This window comes from Rhinatrema bivittatum, chromosome 4, assembly GCF_901001135.1.
Source record: "Rhinatrema bivittatum chromosome 4, aRhiBiv1.1, whole genome shotgun sequence".
NCBI classification, from domain to species: Eukaryota; Metazoa; Chordata; class Amphibia; order Gymnophiona; family Rhinatrematidae; genus Rhinatrema; species Rhinatrema bivittatum.
The window spans coordinates 468,833,676-468,854,964 of record NC_042618.1 but is presented as its reverse complement, the minus strand read 5'-3'; the positions used below and the strand labels follow the sequence as shown (position 1 = coordinate 468,854,964).

At 50.5% G+C, this 21,289-nt stretch overlaps 1 protein-coding gene across 2 annotated transcripts in view; it reads left to right on the top strand.

The window, feature by feature from the left end:
- The window catches only part of CCT2 (chaperonin containing TCP1 subunit 2), a 95,875-nt gene that overhangs the window by 10,328 nt on the left and 64,258 nt on the right, over positions 1-21,289 (top strand). For both annotated transcript variants that reach the window (XM_029597207.1, XM_029597208.1), the window contains exons 2-6: positions 3,733-3,807; positions 3,895-3,960; positions 4,056-4,167; positions 4,615-4,691; positions 5,251-5,363. In XM_029597207.1, the coding sequence (XP_029453067.1) occupies positions 3,733-3,807; positions 3,895-3,960; positions 4,056-4,167; positions 4,615-4,691; positions 5,251-5,363 (443 nt within the window). The remainder of the gene's footprint in view (positions 1-3,732; positions 3,808-3,894; positions 3,961-4,055; positions 4,168-4,614; positions 4,692-5,250; positions 5,364-21,289) is intronic.

Here is a 21,289-nt window from a genome sequence, read left to right as displayed (position 1 = left end):
TCCTCACAGACAGTCTCTTCGCTCTTCGGGGGGGGCTTGCCCATCCTAGGCCCCTTTTTCCCGAAGACCATCTGGGGTGATACTGGTGGTCCAGTCCCTCCCCCATTATCTAGCTGTCAACTGTAAAACAGTACCCTCTCAGGGAGTGTTTTTCCCCTGGCTTAGCTGAGCAGTTTAAAAAAAAAAAAAAAGCTACAAAGCAGGGCTGTATTTTTTACTTTTTAAGAACTGTGGACAGCTCAGGCAGCATGCAGAGTTCAGTTGCTACCCTGACCGACTTCAGCCCTGCACAGCTCAGCTGTTACTTTTTTAGTGATTATTTTTTTTCTTTAGCGCTGATGCCCCGTTCTAGCGCCTGTAAAGCATGTGGAGAGTCTGCCACACGTTTTTCACACGGAGGCCTCTGTTCAGGGTGCCTACCGGGTGGGGAGAGTCCTTCATCGGTCCCCTCTCCCACAGCGACCCGAGGGTGAGGTCCCCGCTGTGTGGTTAGGTCGTTCCTGGTCCGGAAAACTGCGGGAACAGTGGCCATCTTGGAAGCAGGCTCAAATGCAGAATCGGATGTGCAGGAGGAAGGTGAGCCAGTATCTTTTTTTTTTTTTTTTTTTTTTTTTAGTTTCTCCTCCAGATTTGAGCCTCCTTCATGCCCCAGAGGGGGTGCCTGACCTTTCCCTACCCCTCTCCCCCCCGGGGAAGTCGAAGTCTTGTTTCTCCGTGGAGTTTGTGCTTCTTATGCACAAGTCCTATTTAGCCAGCTTACAGCAGGAGGAAGATCCGTCCCTGGCCCCCCCAAAGAAACCCACAAATTTCTCCTCCGCAACTTCCGGAGGGCCAGGGCTCGGTTAGGGAGGTCCCGCCGCCGGTCCCTATTCCAGATCTGGATATTGACTCGCTGCTTCTTAAACACCCCCCCCCCCTTGGGGACGATCCTCGGGTGCTACGCTTATTTCAAAAGGAGGAACTAGAACCGCTTATTCCCTTCATTTTGCAAGAACTGGGAGTTGAGTTGCCCCCGGTAGATACAGTTATGGCCGCAATGCCTGCCAACATGAACCCGGTCTTGGCGGGACTTGGGGCTCTTCCATGTACTTTTCCTTTTCACCCTATACATAAGCTGATGCTCCTTAGGGAATGGGAGTACCCTAAGGCGGGACTCCGAGTGGGGAGGGCTATGGACAAGCTCTACCCCCTTCCTGAGGACTGCTTGAATCTACTTAAGATGCCCAAGGTAGATTCCTCTGTCACAGCAGTTACCAAACACACCACCATCCCGGTGGTTGGGGCTACGGCTCTAAAGGATGTCCAGGACCGCAAGTTGGAATTTTATCTCAAATGCATATTTGAGATCCTGTCCTTGGGAGTTCGGGCGCCAATCTGCGGCAGTCTCATGCAGCGGCAAGCCTCAGGTGGGTTCAACAATTACTCAGCACCCAAGACCTCCCGTCTGCAGAGGCGGAGCAGGCGGATCGCTTGGAGGGAGCGATTGCGTATGGGGTGGACGCCCTGCACGATCTTCTGCGAGTGCAAGCCAAGGCAATGGTCTTCACAGTCTCGGCCAGACGTCTCCTCCTCTGGCTGAGAAATTGGTCTGCGGACGCCTCTTCCAAAGCGCAGTTAGGAACCCTTCCCTTCAAGGGCCAGTTGCTTTTTGGTGAGGACCTAGAGCAACTTATCAAATCCCTGGGAGAAAATAAGGTTCATAAGTTGCCGGAAGACCGCCCGAAACAGTCTAAGTCCTTCTTACCCTCTTGCACTAGACTTAGGGGGCAACTCCGTTTTTCCATCAGAGCAAGGGGCTTGTTCCCGAGGGGTAATGCTTCCCGATCTCAATCCTGGCCTCATTCCTTTCGGGGACATCGGCCTTTCAGGGATAGTAGCATCAACACTTGGTCACCAAGTCCTCCTCTCAATGAGATGGGGCCGGCTCATTCCCTTTTCGCGGGCGATCACTAAATGGGAGCGAAGTCGGAAGAGGAGGAGTTGGGGTGGCACCAGGGCCGATGCTGTGGAGACATCGCTGACTGCGAAAGGTAAGGACCCTTATCACCGCCAGTTTCGCGCCGAATAACTACACCTTTTATGGTGTAGTTATTCAGTGCGAACCCCCCCCCACCCCCCCATTACTGCCGGACTTTCTAAGGTCTGCGACCTTAGAAAATCCAGGCCTTAGAGTTCATACAGCCAGGACAGGCTAAGCAGAGGATTCTGGGGCATTTGCCTTTCTCCATGTTGGTTTTCTGTTCAGGCACACTCCTCAATGGAGAGGAAGCATTTTGTAGAATGGCGATTTCGTGAGCTACAAGTTGTAGGTCAATTGTTGGATGAGCAGGGGAAAATCTTAATTTTTGTTGGTTTACAAGAAGGTTTGGATTTGATAGAGAGAGATTTCTCTTATCTTCAGTCCTGTCATTATGTTGAATCTTTGCTTCCCTCAGAATTTAATGAGAAAAATCGGTTGCTCTTACAGGAATGGTTTGACATAGAGGACCCTGGTAGACATGCTTTGGAGAGATGACATAGGTTGTTAGTACATACCAAACCAGAATGGGATTTTGATTCCTTGTAGAATAAATGGGAGGCAGAGTTACCTATACATTTTTCCATGAAAGTGTTTAAGGCATATTTTGCTGGCATCTCAAAACTTACCAGTAATATACAAATGAGAGAGACAATTTAAGTTTTTGAACTGGGCTTTTATTTCACAGAGGCAGGCATATTTTGGTTCATATTACTAATTCTGATCTTTGTATAAAATGCCTTAATGGAGTAGGGAAAATAAGGCACTCCTTCTGTTTGTGCCCCAAGATAGATGTTTTTGGAAAAAAGGTTTATACATGTATGGAAACTATTGCATCTCAGTCACTGATGCTTCATCTGCCTTGTTTGACAGTATCAGATTAGAAAGTCTTACTGTACTTTTTCACAAAGCATGTGGATGTGGAAGGTTTTGTTACTGACAAGTAACTACTATATTTTTGGAGATAGTTACTCATTCTGTTCGCTTCTTTGCAAAATAAAATTCATCATTTGCTGGTAATAGAACAATTGCCTTGCCCATTCTCACAACCTAGGAGAAGGAGGTTTAATATTAGCTATCTGGCTTCCTTATATTTCTCATCTACCACATAAAAGTAGAAGTCAGATTCTCAATGATTTTTCTTGCCAAGGACTTAAAATGTTCTGCCTATCCATCTGACATATTGTATGTATAAGGTAGGAAAGAGGGAACAGGCCAGATTTAGAGGAAATGGGGAAAGGAAGGGGGAACGGTAGGGTGGGCTACTGTTGGTTTCCATTTTGGTAAGAGTATTTGATGTGTATTAATGCTGTGTGGTTCTATTAATTTTCTGTAAAAATAAAATTTCTACTAAAATTTAACTTCTATCAGAGCTGGAGTAAAAATACTCAATCTAATGTTTAGTCTATGGGGCTGAACCCAAGGTATGAGGTTCCTTACTTGGAATTTGTGCATAAATAATTTTTAACTTCCACTGTATGTTTACTTACAGTACCAAGAGTTAACTCAATATTTTGCATGTAAGTAAAAAAAAAAGTGAGCTAAAGCTTTGCTCATATTTTATTGCATCGGGCTGAGAGAATGTTTTCAGGGATCCTTCATATTTATGTAAGGTGAAGTAATAATGCTAAGGGGCCAAACAGCCCCCTTCTAATGAAGACTTACTGAAAAACTTTCAGATGTTAATAATTAGTGTCTTTTCTATCTATTTGTAGGCTTCCCTTTCACTAGCACCTGTGAACATTTTCAAAACTGGAGCTGATGAAGAGAAGGCAGAGACAGCTCGCCTTGTACGTTTGCAGTGATTATTCATATTTTTGTGGTTTTCTTTATTGAAATTATGAAAAATGCCTGATACCAACTTATTCTTCTTATAGTCTTCTTTCATTGGCGCCATTACAATTGGTGATCTGGTTAAAAGCACTCTTGGACCCAAAGGCATGGTAAGAAACCATCAGTGCCTTTTCTGTATGCAGATGTCATGTTTCTCACGGTCATAAAACCCATAGTTTAATCAGAAAATGTTTACATGTTGTAGGACAAGATTTTGCTGAGCAGTGGGAGAGATGGCTCTGTCACAGTAACTAATGATGGGGCGACAATTCTGAAATCTATTGGAATTGACAATCCTGCTGCCAAAATTTTGGTTGGTAAGTTTGAGCTGCTTGACACTTTTGCTTCTGTAACTTCATTTTTTTTTTGACACTTTTTTGTCTACAGTTGAAAATTGTTTATACCTCCTGTCTAGAGCTTGCATCTTTGTATATGGCTATAACCATGTTCCTTGTTGGTTAATGTATTATTTGCCTGTTCAAAAATTCATATGTATTATTTCTTATGCGATTTTGAAATGTAAATTACTATTCAGAATAGGTAACGTCGTGAACTTTTGTTTTTGATGTTAGAGCAGTAGTCCAGACAAACTGGATTTTGTTTCTGGTGATGCACCCCACTGTTGCATTTCTGTACCCATGTCTGCTTTTGATACAATTTGAAATGTCAGCTAAATGTGACTAAAGCAGTACCAATAGGAGCTGCTTTTGTTCTCTGGAGTTTAATACATGGAAAGAAATAAAACATTTTTCTTGCTGATTTAGATATGTCAAAGGTCCAAGATGATGAGGTTGGTGATGGAACAACATCTGTAACTGTATTGGCAGCTGAACTTTTAAAGGTAAGAAAATCAAGTGTTTGGACTGTGTGCATATGCACAAGCTGAAACTTCTTCTGCATTGTCAAGTTTGTTAAATTGCTTGGTTTACAATCTTATATCTAGGAATTTGCTGGCCTGTGGAGCAATCTAGGATTTCTAAATCTGTCTTCACCATCTCAGGTCCACGTTCTCCTGATTTATGTGAAGTAGTGCTTTAGCTCTGATAGCCCAACAAAAACACAGAATTTAGAGATTTCTGCTTTACAACTTAAACTTCAAACTCAGCAGAATAGACTTTCTATTTTCAAAGATGGATTCCCTGTACATACTCAGATAAGTCCAGACAGTGGGTTGAGCCTCCTGTCCAGTTCAGTGCTTACCCTGCGTCCCTTCAGTATTTCTCTGTCTCCAGCAGATACAGATAGCAGAACCTGCGGTTCCCCTTCTCTAGACAGTTAATCACCTGGGAAAGCCTTTTTTCTTTCTCTCTCTTCTGTCTTGTTCTCGGATCAACTACTCTGTCAGCTTTGCTTAGTAAATGAAGGGGTCACTTTCTCGTATTGCATGTGTGTCCTAACAGGAGGCAGAAGTGCTGGTTGCAAAGAAGATTCATCCTCAAACTATCATCGCAGGCTGGAGAAAAGCCACACATGCAGCAAGGGAGGCTTTGTTACAAGCTGCTGTGGATCATGGGTTAGTGTGATTTGAAAATATTCTCCTTTCCCATATTGAGTAAATTGGTGGCAGTCATGTTATAAATATGTTCCCTAAAAATTTATTAAACTTGAGAAGCATGCAATGTTTAAAAAAAAAAATAAAAATTGCATCATATACTAAAACATTTTCAGGTTTGAAATGGGTGGTTATATGTCTTTATTGTAATATGAGTGTTCCCTGTACGTACCTGGATCAGTCCAGACCATGGGTTATGTCCCCAATCCAGCAGATGGAGTCAGCACAAGCTTCGAGGGGGCGTCACCATATATACTACTACCCCCTCTGCAGGAGTTCAGTATCTTCTGACTCCAGCAGATGCGAGTAGGGGACTCAGGGTTTCTCTCCCTGTGGTTGTAAATTAATCTTTTCCCTTTTTGCTTCCTCCTTTTCTGGGCTTCTGCCTAGTTTGTCTGGTGGATCAAGTTTTTCTCTTTTAAAAAAAAAAAAAAAAAAAAAAAATAAACTCTTAAAAAAAAAAAAAAAAAAACAAAAACTCTTATTCAAAGGCAGGCTGTGGGGAGGCGTGGCTTACCCCCTGTGTTTGTTTCCCCTCCCGGTGCTGAATGCTAGTAGTTAGGACGGGGTAAGTGATATTATATATTTTGTTGTTCGTTTTTCTTTGCAGCTCTCCCCAACCCCGGGGCCTCGCGGCTGCCGGTGGTGACAGTCTTTCAGCGCTGGTGTCTCGGGCAGCCTCGTGGGCTGCTGGGACACACAGAAAAGTTTTTCTTCTGCCGGGTTGTGAGGCCAGGAAGGCCCCCCCGCGCCGATTTCTTCAGCGGGCAGTGCAGGCTTTCTGGCCCCCCCGCAGCGGCGGTTTTTCGCGCGGCCACCCTCCCGAGCCTCAATTTTTTTTTTTTTTTTCTCTCTCAGCCGGCGTTGCGCTCGCGGGGTGCTCCCGATGCCGCGGCCGTCGCGTTGCTCGGCCTGCGGCGAACCGGGATCCAGGATCTCCCGCGAGGGCGTCTGCGCCCGGTGCCTTCCCGGGGGGGAAGGCACCTCGCGGTCCATCGCCGATTTGGTGTTGCTCTCTTCGATGCCCGGGAGGCGCGGGCCGGCCCCTCCCCCATTCCTGGCGGGAACGGCGGCCATTTTGCAGGCACAGCGCCCTGAGGAGGATCCAGAGGCGCTGGAGGAGGGGGATTGCGATGCGGTTTCTCCGCCGTTCTTATTGCCGGAGCAAGGCCCGCAGGGGCAGGGTCCAACGGGGGTTCCCCCCCCTGGAGCCCCCTCGGGCAGGCCGGGGTTTTCCCCGGAGTTTGTTTTGCTGATGCACACAGCCTACCTCCAGGGGTTGGAGACTCCTGCGGGGCCTCCCCCTCCCAAGATCCCACGGACGTCCCCCCCGGCACAGGCCCCCCCCGCCCCGGCGGGCGCGGGGGCCCCTCATGTTCACCCTCCAGCTCGGGCCCGCTTTTCGGCTGCGGCTGTGGGAGCGGTGTCAGGACCAGCGGATCCGGGGTCTGATCCTCCGGATGGCGGACAAGGAGACTCCATGCCTGAGGGTGACGACCCGCGCACGCTGCGACTCTTCCAGAGGGACGAGTTGGATGACCTCATTCCACTTATAATTCAGGAATTGGATCTGGACCCACCGCCGGACCCGCCTGCTCCAGTGGCGCCGGCAGTCGTCATTTCTTCAAAGAAGGGGGACCCGGTCCTGGCGGCCCGGCGGCCCAGGGCTCGAGCTTTTCCCATTCACGAATCGTTCCTGCAGCTCCTCACTGGGGAATGGGATACCCCGGAGGCTGCTCTGAAGGGCAGCCGGGCCATGGAAAAGCTCTACCCCCTGCCAGAGGATTTCCTGGACCTCATTAGGGCTCCGAAGGTGGATTCCGCGGTGTCGGCGGTCACGAAGAGGACGACGATACCGGTGACAGGAGGTGCGGCCTTGCGGGATACGCAAGATCGCAAATTGGAGGTTTTCCTGAAGAGGGTCTTCGAGGTCTCCGCTCTGGGTATGCGGGCAGCAATGTGCAGTTCCCTGGCCCAGAGGGCGAGCCTTCTCTGGGTACAACAGCTGCTCACGTCGCAGGAACTGCCCGCGGAGGAGGCCGCCCAGGCGGACAGGCTAGAAGCGGCGGTGGCGTATGGGGCGGATGCCTCGTACGACCTGTTTCGGATCCTAGCAAGAGCCATGGTGTCGGTAGTGGCGGCACGGCGCCTCCTGTGGCTTCGCAACTGGGCGGCGGATACGTCCTCCAAGTCGAGTCTGGGCTCCCTTCCATTCAGAGGTAAGTTCCTCTTCGGGGAGGACCTGGATCAGATCATCAAGTCTCTGGGGGACAACGCGGTTCATCGGCTGCCGGAGGACAGATATCGGCCTTCGCGAGCATATGCCTCTTCCCGGACCAGGGCCAGGGCGCAACGGCGCTACAGGAGCTACAGGCCATCGGGCTCTAGGCCCGCCGCCTCCAGGCCACAGACCTGGTCACGTTCCTTTCGTGGACGGAGGCCCGCCCGCACCACCCCCGGAGCAGGTAACCCCCCTCCTAAGCCTTCGCAATGATGTCAGGCTCGCCCACTCCGCCAGTCCCAGAATTGGGGGACGGCTGGCGTTTTTCTACCAGGAGTGGGCGCAGATCACCTCGGACCAGTGGGTCCTAGACACCATAGAGCACGGCTACGCATTGGAATTTGTCCGTCCTCCACAGGCAAGGTTCATTTTCTCCCCCTGCGGGTCGGTGCTCAAGAGACGGGCGGTGCAGGCGACGTTGGACAGACTTCGGGAAATAGGGGCTATCGCCCCCGTGCCCTCCGGAGAGGTGGGCTCGGGCCACTATTCCATTTACTTCGTCGTGCCAAAGAAGGACGGGTCCTTCCGGCCCATCCTGGATCTCAAGGAAATCAACAAGTGCCTCCGAGTGGTCCGGTTTCGCATGGAAACACTGCGGTCCGTGATTGCGGCGGTACATCGGGGGGAGTTCCTCGCCTCTCTGGACCTCACGGAGGCCTACCTGCACATTCCCATCCGCCGGGACCATCACAGTCTCCTCCGGTTCAAGATCCTGGACCAGCACTTTCAGTTCATAGCGCTCCCGTTCGGATTGGCGACGGCACCGCGTACCTTTACCAAGATCATGGTCGTTGTGGCGGCAGCCCTTCGAAAGGAGGGCGTGCTGGTCCATCCCTACTTGGACGATTGGCTCATTCGGGCGAAGTCCTTCCACCAGGGACAGGCAGCGGTGCGCAGGGTGGTCCAGTTTCTACAGTCCCTGGGCTGGGTGGTGAACTTCTCCAAGAGCTCCCTCGTACCCTCGCAGCGCTTGGATTTTTTGGGAGCGTCCTTCGACACCCGGCTGGGCAAAGTCTTCCTGCGTCAGGACAAGGCGCAATCGTTGCGGGAGCATGTACTGCGGTTCTCTGCCTTGCAAGATCCCACCTCCTGGGACTACCTCCAGCTCCTGGGGGTGATGGGTTCCACCATCGACATGGTCCCCTGGGCGTTTGCGCATCTCAGGCCCTTGCAGTGGGCGCTCCTCTCCCGTTGGAAACCGGTTTCGCAGGACTACCAGATGATTCTCCCACTTCCACAAAAGGCCAGGGACAGCCTGGGCTGGTGGCTGGAGCCGTCGAGTCTAGCCCACGGAGTGTCTCTCGACTTGCCCAATTGGGTGATAGTAACCACCGATGCCAGTCTGCTGGGCTGGGGGGCGGTCTGCGATCGAAGCGCCACGCAGGGGACGTGGTCCGCGGTGGAGGCGAAGTGGTCCATCAACCGTCTGGAAACCAGAGCGGTCAGGCTAGCTCTGCGACATTTTCTGCCGCTCCTTCGGAACCGGGAGGTCAGAATCCTATCAGACAATGCTACCACCGTGGCCTACATCAACCGCCAAGGCGGCACGCGCAGCCCGCAAGTAGCGCTAGAGGCGGCGCTGCTGATGCAATGGGCGGAGCGTCATCTCGTTCGACTAGCGGCCTCGCACATCGCCGGAGTGGACAACGTGCAGGCGGACTTCCTCAGTCGTCAGCTGCTGGACCCCGGAGAGTGGTCTCTGTCCGAGGAAGCGATGCAACTTCTAGTCCGGCGTTGGGGTGCCCCCCACTTGGATTTGATGGCCTCCGCTCTCAACGCCAAGGCTCCTCGCTTCTTCAGTCGCCGGAGAGAGCGCGGCGCGGAGGGAGTGGATGCGCTGGCCCTTCCGTGGCCGTCTCATCTTCTTCTATACGCGTTTCCACCATGGCCCCTGGTGGGCAGAATGCTTCGCAGAATAGAAAGTCATCAGGGGACCGTAATCTTCGTCGCTCCGGAATGGCCCAGGCGGCCTTGGTTCGCGGACCTGATACAACTGGTGATCGACGGGCCAGTCAGACTGGGGCACCTCCCCCGTCTCTTACGTCAGGGCCCGGTATTTTTCGATCAGGCAGAACTCTTCTGTCTTGCGGCCTGGCTTTTGAGAGGCGCCGCCTTCGGCGCCGGGGATACCCGGAGGCGGTAGTGTCCACTCTACTGCGGGCACGTAAGACATCGACGTCGGTGGCCTATGTTCGTGTCTGGAAGGTGTTCGAGCTGTGGTGTGCTAGTCAGGACACGAGACCTACGAAGGCTTCGGTACCTCAGATCCTGCAGTTTTTACAGGCGGGGGTGGACAAAGGACTCGCCTATAATTCTCTGCGGGTGCAGGTGGCCGCCCTGGGTTCGCTGTTGCGTGATGGCGGTTCCCTGCTACAGCATCCGGACATTGCGCGTTTCCTCAAGGGGGTCAAGCATTTGCGGCCTCCAGTACGGGACCCGTGTCCCTCCTGGAGTCTCAACCTGGTGCTTCGCTCCCTGTCGGGACCACCGTTCGAGCCGCTGAGCACTGCTACGATCAAGGATCTCACCCTCAAAGCGGTATTCCTGGTGGCCATCTGTTCCGCTCGCCGCATCTCGGAGCTGCAGGCTCTGTCGTGTAGAGAGCCTTACCTGCGTTTCTCCGACTCTGGAGTGTCGCTTCGCACAGTGCCTTCCTTCCTTCCAAAGGTGGTGTCTGCATTCCATGTGAACCAGACGGTGGAATTGCCGTCTTTTTCTTCCTCCGAGCCGAAGGCTCTCCGACTATTGGATGTCAGGCGCACGCTGCGTCTCTATCTGGAGGCTACCAATGAGTTCCGGATTTCGGATCATCTCTTCGTGCTTTGGTCTGGTCCCAGGAAAGGGTCTCAGGCCTCGAAAGCGACCATTGCGAGGTGGTTGAAGGCGGGCATTGCTGCTTCATACATTGGGGCGGGGCGGTCTCCCCCGCCCGGCATTGTAGCTCATTCTACTCGTTCTCAGGCGGCTTCCTGGGCGGAGGCTCGTTCGGTCTCTACTCAGGAAATCTGCAGAGCAGCTACCTGGAAATCATTACACACGTTCTCGAGGCACTATCGTCTGCACCTCGCCTCCTCAGTCACGGGACATTTTGGCGAACAGGTTCTCCGAGCAGGCCTCGCAGGACCCCACCCGATTTAGGGAAGCTTGGGTACATCCCATGGTCTGGACTGATCCAGGTACGTACAGGGAAAAGAAAATTATTACTTACCTGCTAATTTTCGTTCCTGTAGTACCATGGATCAGTCCAGACGCCCACCGCACTTGGGTCTTTTCCTTCCTGCTCGACTCTTCTCTACGGGACTGTAGTGTGATAGGGCTTTCCCGGCTCCTCAGTCGCACTGTTTCTCACAGCCCCCTTCACGTTGGCGTGCTGTTTACGCAGCGTCCTACCCGTTGGTAGGACGGTTCCAGTTTTTCTATTACGGTTACACGGTTTATTGTTGCCGGTTCTTATAAACTTGATCCACTAAAGGGGTTCTATTTCTACTCGGGCTTTGATATACTCGATACTGAACTCCTGCAGAGGGGGTAGTAGTATATATGGTGACGCCCCCTCGAAGCTTGTGCTGACTCCATCTGCTGGATTGGGGACATAACCCATGGTCTGGACTGATCCATGGTACTACAGGAACGAAAATTAGCAGGTAAGTAATAATTTTCTTATATACCTTGTCAGTGTCTGAAGATCTTAAGGTAGTGAAGCAGTATGACAAGAGAGTAGCTTAAGTCCAGAGGGATGCTGGGCTGCATAGAGAGGCATAATCAGCTGGAAAAGGAGGTGATACAGATTTTTGGCAAAGCCTCACCAAACTGTTTGGTTCTGGAGAACATATCTCCGAAAAGAATAGAGCAAGATGGAAATGATGTGGCCTTGTATCAAAAGCCATTTGAGATGAGACTGAGGGACCTAAATGTATACCCTGGAAGAGAGGAGAGACAGGGAGATATGATACAGCATTTTAAATTCATGAAAGGTATTAATGATGCATGTGAATTGAACCTTCCCTGTACGTACCAGGATCAGTCCAGACCGCTGGGTTGTCGCTCCCTTCCAGCAGATAGTCAGAGAAAAAAGCTGAAAGGCACCCACTCTTACATTGGTTGCCACCTGCGATCCTTCAGTATTTCTCTGACTCCAGCAGATGAGGGTGACAACCTGCGGTCCTGATCCTTTAAAAAAAACAAACAAACAAGGAAAACAAAGCAAACTAGAAATTATAAGACCTAATGGTGTTTGTTTCTACCAGTGGCTAAATCAAGCTGTTTAAAAGTAGTTTTCTTTCTGGAGGTGAGCAGACTCTGTCCTCCAGAGGCTGTGGGTGAGTAGGAGGATTTACCGATGGGCCGGTCCCTCCCCCTTGCACCCTGAGATGGCATAATTCCTCGGGGTGGCTGCCTGTGCCGCAATTGAGGTCATAGGCGGTTTTTCTCCTGGGTGGCTGCGTGTCAGCGTTTAAAAAAAAAAAAAAAAAAAAAAAAAAAAAAAAAGATACATTTTTTTTCTACTGTGAGCACAGGTTTCCCAGGGCTATGGTGGGGCGATTTTCGCCAATTTTTTCGGCCTCGTGCTTGCTCCCTGTCTGCTGGTATGCCGCGGGGTTCGGCGTGTTCAACATGCGGGAAGCTGGTGGCGCTGCTCTCCCGCGATGGCTTTTGTATACGGTGCCTCCCAGGAGGGGAAGGACCATCGGTGAGCAGCAGCGGGTCATTTTCAGCACGCTCCCGAGGCACAAAGAGGAATTTGCGCCTCTGCTGGCCTCGGCCTGCCCAGTCTCTGTCTAGCACGGGAACGGCAGCCATTTTGCCTCCTCCACGCTCCTGTGTAGGGCTGGATGCAGGGGGAGGGGAGAGCTCTCCCTGCCAAATTTGAGCCCTGTTATCGGCTCCCAGTGCCTGCCTCCCCTCCGAGCTCTGACCCCCCCCCCCCCGGCCTTAAAGGGGCAGCTTCCCTTTTTTTCCAAATTTGTGATTTTAATGCACAAGGTGTTTTTGGAGGCCAAGGTTGAGTGGCAGGCTGAGGAGCCTCCATCTGCGAAGGTGGCTAGGCTTTCTGGGGGTTCCGATTCCTCCAGAGGAAGGATGGGCCTTGCGGATTTGGATCTCTCCAGGACCCCGGCCTCCGATTCACCGGATCCCCCTTCGCTGTACCCTTTCCTTGTGGATATTGATGGGGATGTTGAGCCCACTCCAGTTGAGGGGGACGACCCGAGGGTCCTCAGATTATTTTGGAGGGAGGAGCTTGATCATCTAATCCCTCATGTTCTGACAGAGCTTGGTATTGAGGCGCCACAGCTGAGTTCGGAGGCTACCAAGGGGGACTTCGGGTCCCTCCTAAAGCTTTTCCCTTTCATCCTATGCTACTACAACTCATGACCCGAGAATGGGAGGCTCCCGAGGCCAGCCTTCGGGTGGGGCGAGCCATGGAGAAGCTGTACCCACTGCCAGACTAGTCCTTGGCCGTCCTTAGGGTCCCAAAAGTGGACACTGCTGTTTCAGCCATCACTAAGCGGATGACCATTCCAGTTGCAGGGGCTGCCGCTCTTAAGGATCTTCAGGATAGGAAGCTGGAGGTCCTTAAGAGGATTTTTGAGGTTGTGGTGTTTTGCGTTGGGGCAGCGGTCTGCAGTAGCCTCATGCAAAGGACGACTCTTCATTGGGTGCAACAGTTTCTCACCACGCAAGAGTTGCCTCCTGTGGAAGCGGAGCAGGCAGATTGCGTGGAGGCAGCTGTGACTTGCACCACGGATGCCTTGTATGATCATCTTCGGGCTTCCTCGCGCAATATGGCTTCGGCAATCTCGATTAGAAGGCTTCTGTGGCTCTGCAACTGGTTGGCCGATGTTTCCTCCAAGGCCCAACTAGGCAATCTTCGCTTTAAAGGGAAATTCTTGTTCGGGGAGGATCTGGAAGCCCTTATCAAATCCCTAGGGGACAATAAGGTGTACAGGTTGCTGGAGGACAAGCCTCAAACCTCCAGGGCTTTTGGGTCGGTGTGCCCTCTGTTCCGGGGACAGCGCAAGTTTCGGCAGGGCAGGGCTCCAGCCTTCCCTCCACGTCAGCCGTTGACTAGGTCTCAGGTTTGGTCTCATTCCTTTCGCGGCCGTAGGCCTCTCCGTGACAGGGGACCTCAGGGATCTTCTGGGGGCAAGTCCTCCAAATGAAGGTGTCCTGGCCCACTCCTCTGTTCCGGTGATAGGCGGCGGCCTGTCTCTCTTCTTCGAGGTCAAGATTACGTCAGACCAGTGAGTTCTAAGCATCATCGAACACGGCTATGCTTTGGAATTTGCACGCCTGTTGCGGGACCTGTTCTTGATGTCGCCCTGCAGCGCCCGCACGAAACGGACAGCGGTGACTTAAACCCTGGGCTGGTTGAAAGCGCTGGGAGCCATTGCCCCGGTCCCGCCGGAGGAGTTCAGGACCGGCAGATACTCCATATATTTCATGGTTCCCAAGGAGGACTCCTTCTGCCAGATCTTGGATCTGAAGAAGTTGAACCAAAGCACTTCGGGTACCCCTTTTTCGCATGGAAACTCTCCCCTCAGTTATTGCGGCCGTCCACTCCAGCGAATATTTGGCTTCTTTAGTTAGACCTGACGGAAGCGTATCTTCACATGGGGATCCGGGAACAGTATCGGCGGTTTCTCAGATTCATGATCTGGGTGAGCATTATCCGTTTCAGGCGCTCCCGTTTGGATTGGCGACAGCTCCCCGTGTCGTCACCAAAGTAATGGTGGTAGTAGCTGCGGCTCTCAGGCGGGAGGGGATTTTGGTTCATCCCTATCTGGACGATTGGCTCATCCGCGCAAAGTCTGAGGAGCTTTGCAGGGCAGCGGTTCAGTCTGTAGTGGACCTGCTCCAATCCCTCGATTGGGTCGTCAATTTTGCCAAGAGGCAATTAGTCCTGTCCAAGGTGCTGAACTTCATGGGTGCTCGTTTCGACATCGGCAAGGTCTTTCTCATGCAGGAGCGAATCGACAAGTTAAAGGTGCAGATCCGGCAGCTGTTATCTCTACCGCTACCCCGGGTTTGGGATTACTTGCAGGTGCTTGGTTCTATGGCTTCTAGAGTTAGTCCCTTGGTCCTTTGCTCATATGAGACCCTTGCAGAGGGTGTTACTTTCTCGTTGGGACCCGAAGTTGGAAGAGTTCCAGATCAGATTGCTGCTCTTGGATCCTGCCAGGTCCAGCCTCCATTGGTGGCTGATTCCTGCCCACGTGCAGCGCGGGATGGATCTGGAGGAGCCCCAGTGGGTGATCGTGACGACAGATGCCAGCCTCTCCGGCTAGGGTGCGGTTTGCCAATCAAGGGCAGCACAGGGCCGATGGACAGAAATGGTCCATAAATTGCTTGGAAACCAGGGCAAGTATGTCTGGCGTTGCACAGTTTCCTCCCCTGGTGAGCCGTCAATCAGTGTGAGTGTTGTCAGACAATGCGACAATGGTGGCTTTAATCAATCGTCAGGGGGGAACCAGAAGTCGTCCAGTGGCATTGGAGGCTGACCGGCTAATGCTCTGGGCGGAGCGCCATCTGGTCCATCTAGCAGCTTCTCACATAGCCGGAGTCGTCAACGTTCAGGCGGATTTTCTCAGTCGCCAGTATCTAGATCCCAGAGAGTGGGAACTTTCCGAGGAGGTGATGCATCTCGTGACTCGTCGGTGGGGTGTTCCTCGCCTGGACCTGATGGCGACTCAGAGAAATGTGAAGGCAGCTCGGTTCTTCAGTCGCAGGAGGGAATATGGGGCGGATGGTGTCAACGCTCTGGTCCTGCTGTGGCCTTGCGACATTCTGCTGTACGTCTTTCCTCCCTGGCCGTTGGTGGGCAGTCTTGCAAAGGATAGAGGCTCACACAGGCTTAATCGTTCTCGTGGCTCCAGAGTGGCAACGGCGGCCGTGGTTTGTAGATCTGATCAACTTAGCGGTGGATGGTCCTCTTCTGCTCGGTCATCTACCAAATCTTCGACAAGATCCAGTATTTTTCGATCAAGTGGATTGCTTTTGTCTAGTGGCTTGGCTTATGAGTGGCGGCAGTTGAGGAAGAAAGGTTATATGGATTCGGTTATTTCCATTCTCCTGCAGGCGCGAAAAACATCTACTTCGCTCACCTATGTTCAATTCTGGAAGGTTTTCGATTCCTTGTGTAGCAGGTTGAATGTGTCCCCGCGGCGCGCCTCAATTGTCCATATTCTGGCGTTCTTATAGGAGGGTCTGAAGACAGGCTTGGCGTGCAGTTCTCTCAGGGTTCAAGTAGCTGCCCTGGGATTTTTGCAGGGAAAGATTGATGGGATGTCCTTGGCGGCTCATCCGGATGTAACGTGTTTCTTGAGAGGTGCTAAACATTTGAACCCTCTAGCTCGTCCAATGTGTCCTTCTTGGAGTTTGAATCTGGTTCTCCGTGGCTTGTGCAGTCTTCCATTTGAGCCTTTGAAATTGGCCACCTTGAAAGACTTGACACTTAAGGCGATTTTCCTGGTGGCTATCACTTCGGCACAGCACATCTCTGAGCTTCAAGCTTTGTCCTGTAGGGAGCCTTTTCTCAGGATTTCGGATTTAGGGGGTATCCCTTAGGACGGTGCCCTCTTTTCTACCGAAGGTCGTGTTGAGATTTCATTTGAATCAGATCGTGGAGTTGCCTGCCTTCACGGATTTGGATCGGAATTCGCCTCAGGCTTGCGACTTGCGAAGATTAGATGTGTGGCGGATTCTGCTTTGCTATCTGGAGGTCACTAATGCTTTTCGTTTGTCTGATCATCTGTTTGTCTTATGGAGTGGTCCTAAGAAAGGTCATAAGGCAACTAAGCCACTATTGCCCGATGGTTGAAGGCAGCCATAACTTCGACATATATATGGCTTGGGCACACAGTGCTGGATGGTTTAAAAGTGCATTCAATCCGTTCTCAGGCGGCGTCTTGGGCGGAGAGTCAGTTTGTTTTGCCGCAGGAAATTTGCAGAGTGGCTACATGGAAATCTTTACACACTTTTTTGCTAAGCATTGCTGTTTGGACATCCGAGCTCTGGAGGTTGATTTGTTTGGCAGTAGTGTTCTTCGAGCGGTACGCTCAGGTCCCATCCCATTTAGGGCAGCTTGGGTACATCCCAGCAGTCTGGACTGATCCTGGTATGTACAGGGAAAGGAAAATTGATTCTTACCTGCTAATTTTCGTTCCTGTACTACCAAGGATCAGTCCAGACGCCCGCCCATGGAATCAGGAGAGTCCGTTCAGTATAGTAATTATTCTGCAGAATATTCTCAAGTGGACAGCATTCACATTGCATATGGAAGTACTCCCTCCATGTATATAAGTTCCAGACATTATGCAGTTTTTCCATTGTGGTTTGATATAGCCATTGGTTCTTATATTGAGGTTATGATATGTTTCATTCTGCTATGGTATGCACTGGTGGCATACCAGTGTAAGAGGAGGGTGCCTTTCAGCTTTTTTTTCTCTGTCTCCATTTGCTGGAAGGGAGACACAACCCAGCGGTCTGGTCTGATACTTGGTACTACAGGAACGAAAATTAGCAGGTAAGAACCAATTTTCATTTTTGGGATGGAAAGGGAGCTGTAGAACTAGGAGTCATTATATGAAACTCCAGAACAATGTCAAGAAATATTTCTTCACCTAAAAAGGGGTGGTGGCATGGAATTCCCTCCCTGAGCAGGTGGCTAAGACAAGGAGGGCATGGGACACACACACAGGGTGTGTGGAGGCTAGAGAATGGAAATGAAAGGGATAGGAGGTGATGTCCTTTCGTGGATTACAAACTGGTTAAAAGACAGGAAACAGAGAGCAGGATTAAATGTTCAATTTTCTCAGTGGAAAAGGGTAAACAGTGGAGTGCCTCAGGGATCTGTACTTGGACCGGTGCTTTTCAATATATATATATATATATATATATATATATATATATATATATATATAATATAAAAATGATCTGGAAAGGAATAAGATTAGTGAGGTTATCAGATTTGCGTATGATACAAAAATATTCAGAGTAGTTAAATCACAAGCAGACTGTGATATATTATAGGAGGACCTTGCAAGACTGGAAGATTGGGCATCCAAATGGCAGATGAAATTTAATGTGGACAAGTGCAAGGTGTTGTATATAGGGAAAAATAACCCTTGCTGTAGTTACACGATGTTAGGTTCCATATTAGGAACTACCACCCAGGAAAAAGATCTAGGCATCATAGTGGATAATACTTTAAAATCGTCGGCTAAATGTGCTGCAGCAGTCAAAAAAGCAAACAATGTTAGGAATTATTGGGAAGGGAATGGTGAATAAAACAGAAAATGTCATGCCTCTATCGCTCTATGGTGAGACCACACCTTGAATACTGTGTACAATTCTGGTCGCCGCATCTCAAAAAAGATATAGTTGCGATGGAGAAGGTACAGAGAAGGGCAAACAAAATGATAAAGGGGATGGAACAGCTCCCCTATGAGGAAAGGCTGAAGAGGTTAGGGCTGTTCAGCTTGGAGAAGAGACGGCTGAGGGGGGGATATGATAGAGATCTATAAGATCATGAGAGGTCTTGAACGAGTAGATGTGACTCAGTTATTTACACTTTCGAATAATAGAAGGACTAGGGGGCATTCCATGAAGTTAGCCAGTAGCACATTTAAGATTAATTGGAGAAAATTCTTTTTCTCTCAACGCACAATAAAGCTCTGGAATTTGTTGCCAGAGGATGTGGTTAGTGCAGTTAGTGTAGCTGGGTTCAAAAAAGGTTTGGATAAGTTCTTGGAGGAGAAGTCCATTAATGGCTATTAATCAAGTTTACTTAGGGAATAGCCACTGCTATTAATTACATCAGTAGCATGGGATCTTCTTAGTGTTTGGATAATTGCCAGGTTCTTGTGGCCTGGTTTTGGCCTCTGTTGGAAACAGGATGCTGGGCTTGATGGACTCTTGGTCTGACCCAGCATGGCAATTTCTTATGTTCTTAGGGTACTCTGTGATAACTTTTGATGTAACATTTCTGCATGGGGGTAACATGCAAGAAGTGACAGTTACAACCCTAAACGGAAGGCAAGGGGGTAATGTGCACGGAGTGACAGTTTCAACCCTAATCAATTTGCTAGGCAGACTGGATGGGCCGTTTGAATCTTTATAGTAACATAGTAAATGACGCAGATAATCTTGTCTATTTCCTTTAGTAGTATAGAGGAAGGCTAAATGCATTTCGTTTGTTGTGGGTCCTTTACTCTCTGGATCATGGTTTTCTTTGACCGTAAAGAATTGAAAATGACTATTCTGCCCTACTTAAGTACTTTTCAAGGCCAAATAATCTCACTTATCTGCTAAACAAAGCAGAGTCTGCAAGCTGTTATTGGGAGCCTGGAGGACACAGTTGGTGCAACAGGCAGGGGAAGCTCTCAGACTGTAATGGTGCAGGCAACTTTTCCTCAGACTGTAGCTTAATAAGCCACATTACTGCAAAGGCGCATAAAGTCTAAATCACTATTCCCTGTATGTACCCAGATCAGTCCAGACTGCTGGGTTTTGCCTCCCTTCCAGTAGATGGAGACAGAGGAAAAACTTCGAGAGCACCTTCTCTTAACTTGGGGTACCACCTGCTGCTCCTCAGTATTTTTCTGTCTCCAGCAGATGGAGGTTGTGCAAAACCTGCGGTTCTGACCCAAGCTTTTCTTCAAAAAAAAGAAAGACGACAGAAGTCCAAAGAACGAAGTGGCCTCCCGGGGTGTCGTTGGGTCCTGGTGGGGACCATCCTCCCTGGTCACAGGCAGGGGACGAGCAGGGGTTGGGAACCCCCTTTCTTTGCTCCTTGGGGTGTTGAGGGTGATAGCCGGTGGACCAGTTCACCTCCCCCCCCTCCCCCCCCCCCCTCCCCCCAATTAGCCTCTGCCTTTCTTCAGGGAAAAAAAAAGAGCCCTGTTTCCCTGTACGTAGCCGGATCAGTCCAGACACCTGGGTTCATCTTCCCCTATCAGCAGATGGAGACAGAGAAAAAAAATCTCGCTGACACCATATCTAAGCAACCGTGCCATCTGCAGTTCATCAGTATTTCTCTGTCTCCAGCAGATGGCAGAGGCTGTTAATCCTGCAGTTCTGCAGCTATTTTTTTTTTTTCTTTTGAGCCTTCCTCCTGGGATTTTTTTTATTTTTTTTTAGAATCCTTAAGGTTCTTCCCTGTCCGGTTGAGGTGGCTGTGTCGGGGGTTGGTACCCTTCTGTGTGCTTGGTCTGGGCGCACGTGAGGTGTAAATCTGGTTGTCCAGATCCCTCCCTTCACGAGGCGGCTGCAGGCTCTTTACATTACTTTTTTACAAGAATTTTTGGCGCTTTTTGCCTACTTTTCAGGGCAGGTTGTTCATTTTTAACTAAAACAAACCAAAAAAACTGTTTGCACCGGAGCACTGCTCTACAGGCGAGCAACTTTCTCCCCTTAGGTAGGAGCTTTTTGTGGGGCTCTGGCTGTTTGTTTGGGGGACCTTTTCTTCTGTCGTGTTGAGTACCTTCAGAGAGAGGATTTTAATTTTATCTCTACCTTATGGCTAGCGGTAGGGCATGCCGTTCATGCGGCTCTGATTCTTCCCAGCTTAATAGGTCGGGGTTATGCGCGAACTGTGCCAACGGGGAGGTTTCGTCTATGGCTCCTTCTCCTTCTAAACAGCATCGAGTATTGTCTTTTGGTCAGCTGCAACTTCTTTTTTTACCTCACCCGGTCAGTGTGGGAACGGTGGCCATTTTGGATTTTGCTGCGGCAGTTCTCGCGTCACCAGGTGGGGTGGGGAAGGGTCCTCAATCTCTCTCCAGCCCGTTCTGGGTTGGGGAACAGGCAGGGAGGGCTAGATGGGGAGGAAAACTCGGGTTTGCCTGTTTTTCAACCAGACAATGCTGGTTTTGGTGCAGGGAGGCTTTTCTCCACAGACTTTGTTTTGTTACTTCATGATGCCTATATGGCCAACCCATTGAGGGTCCTTCGGGGGGGGGGGGGGGGGTCCTAGGAGGTCTCCTATGCCTGGTAATAGGGTTCCATCAGCACAGAGCTTGATTTTTCGCCTGCAGGGTGATGCAGCTAGGGCAGTTGATACGGAGGACGCGATCATAGCTCCTGTTGGTACTGATTCGGGAACTGGCCAAGCTTCCCTGGTGGCTCCAGTTATTCCGGCTACCGAGGATGCGGGTCAAGGGGATGACCCGGTCTTTCTTATTCATTAGACGGAGGATCCTAAGGTAGTCCGCCTTTTTAAAAGGGAAGAACTGGAGCTTTTGCTTCCCTTGGCTTACCAGGTACTTGGGGTTAAAATGCCTCAGGAGAACCAGGATTTGGACGGCGAGGACCTGGTACTAGGTACCATTTGAGATCCTCCAACTTCTTTCCCTTACCACAAGTCGGTTAGGAAGTTAGTGGAAGAGGAATGGGGGACTCCGGATTCTGGTTTAAAGATTGGCAGAGCCATGGGGAAACTTTACCCTCTATCAGAACAAGATTTAGAATTTTTTTCTCTCCCGAAAGTAGATGCGGCTGTGTCTGCTGTGACTAAGCGCACTATGATTCCGGTTATTGGTTCGGCCACTTTAAAAGATGTACAAGATCGTAAGATGGAGTTACACCTTAAAAGGATTTTTGAGGTGGC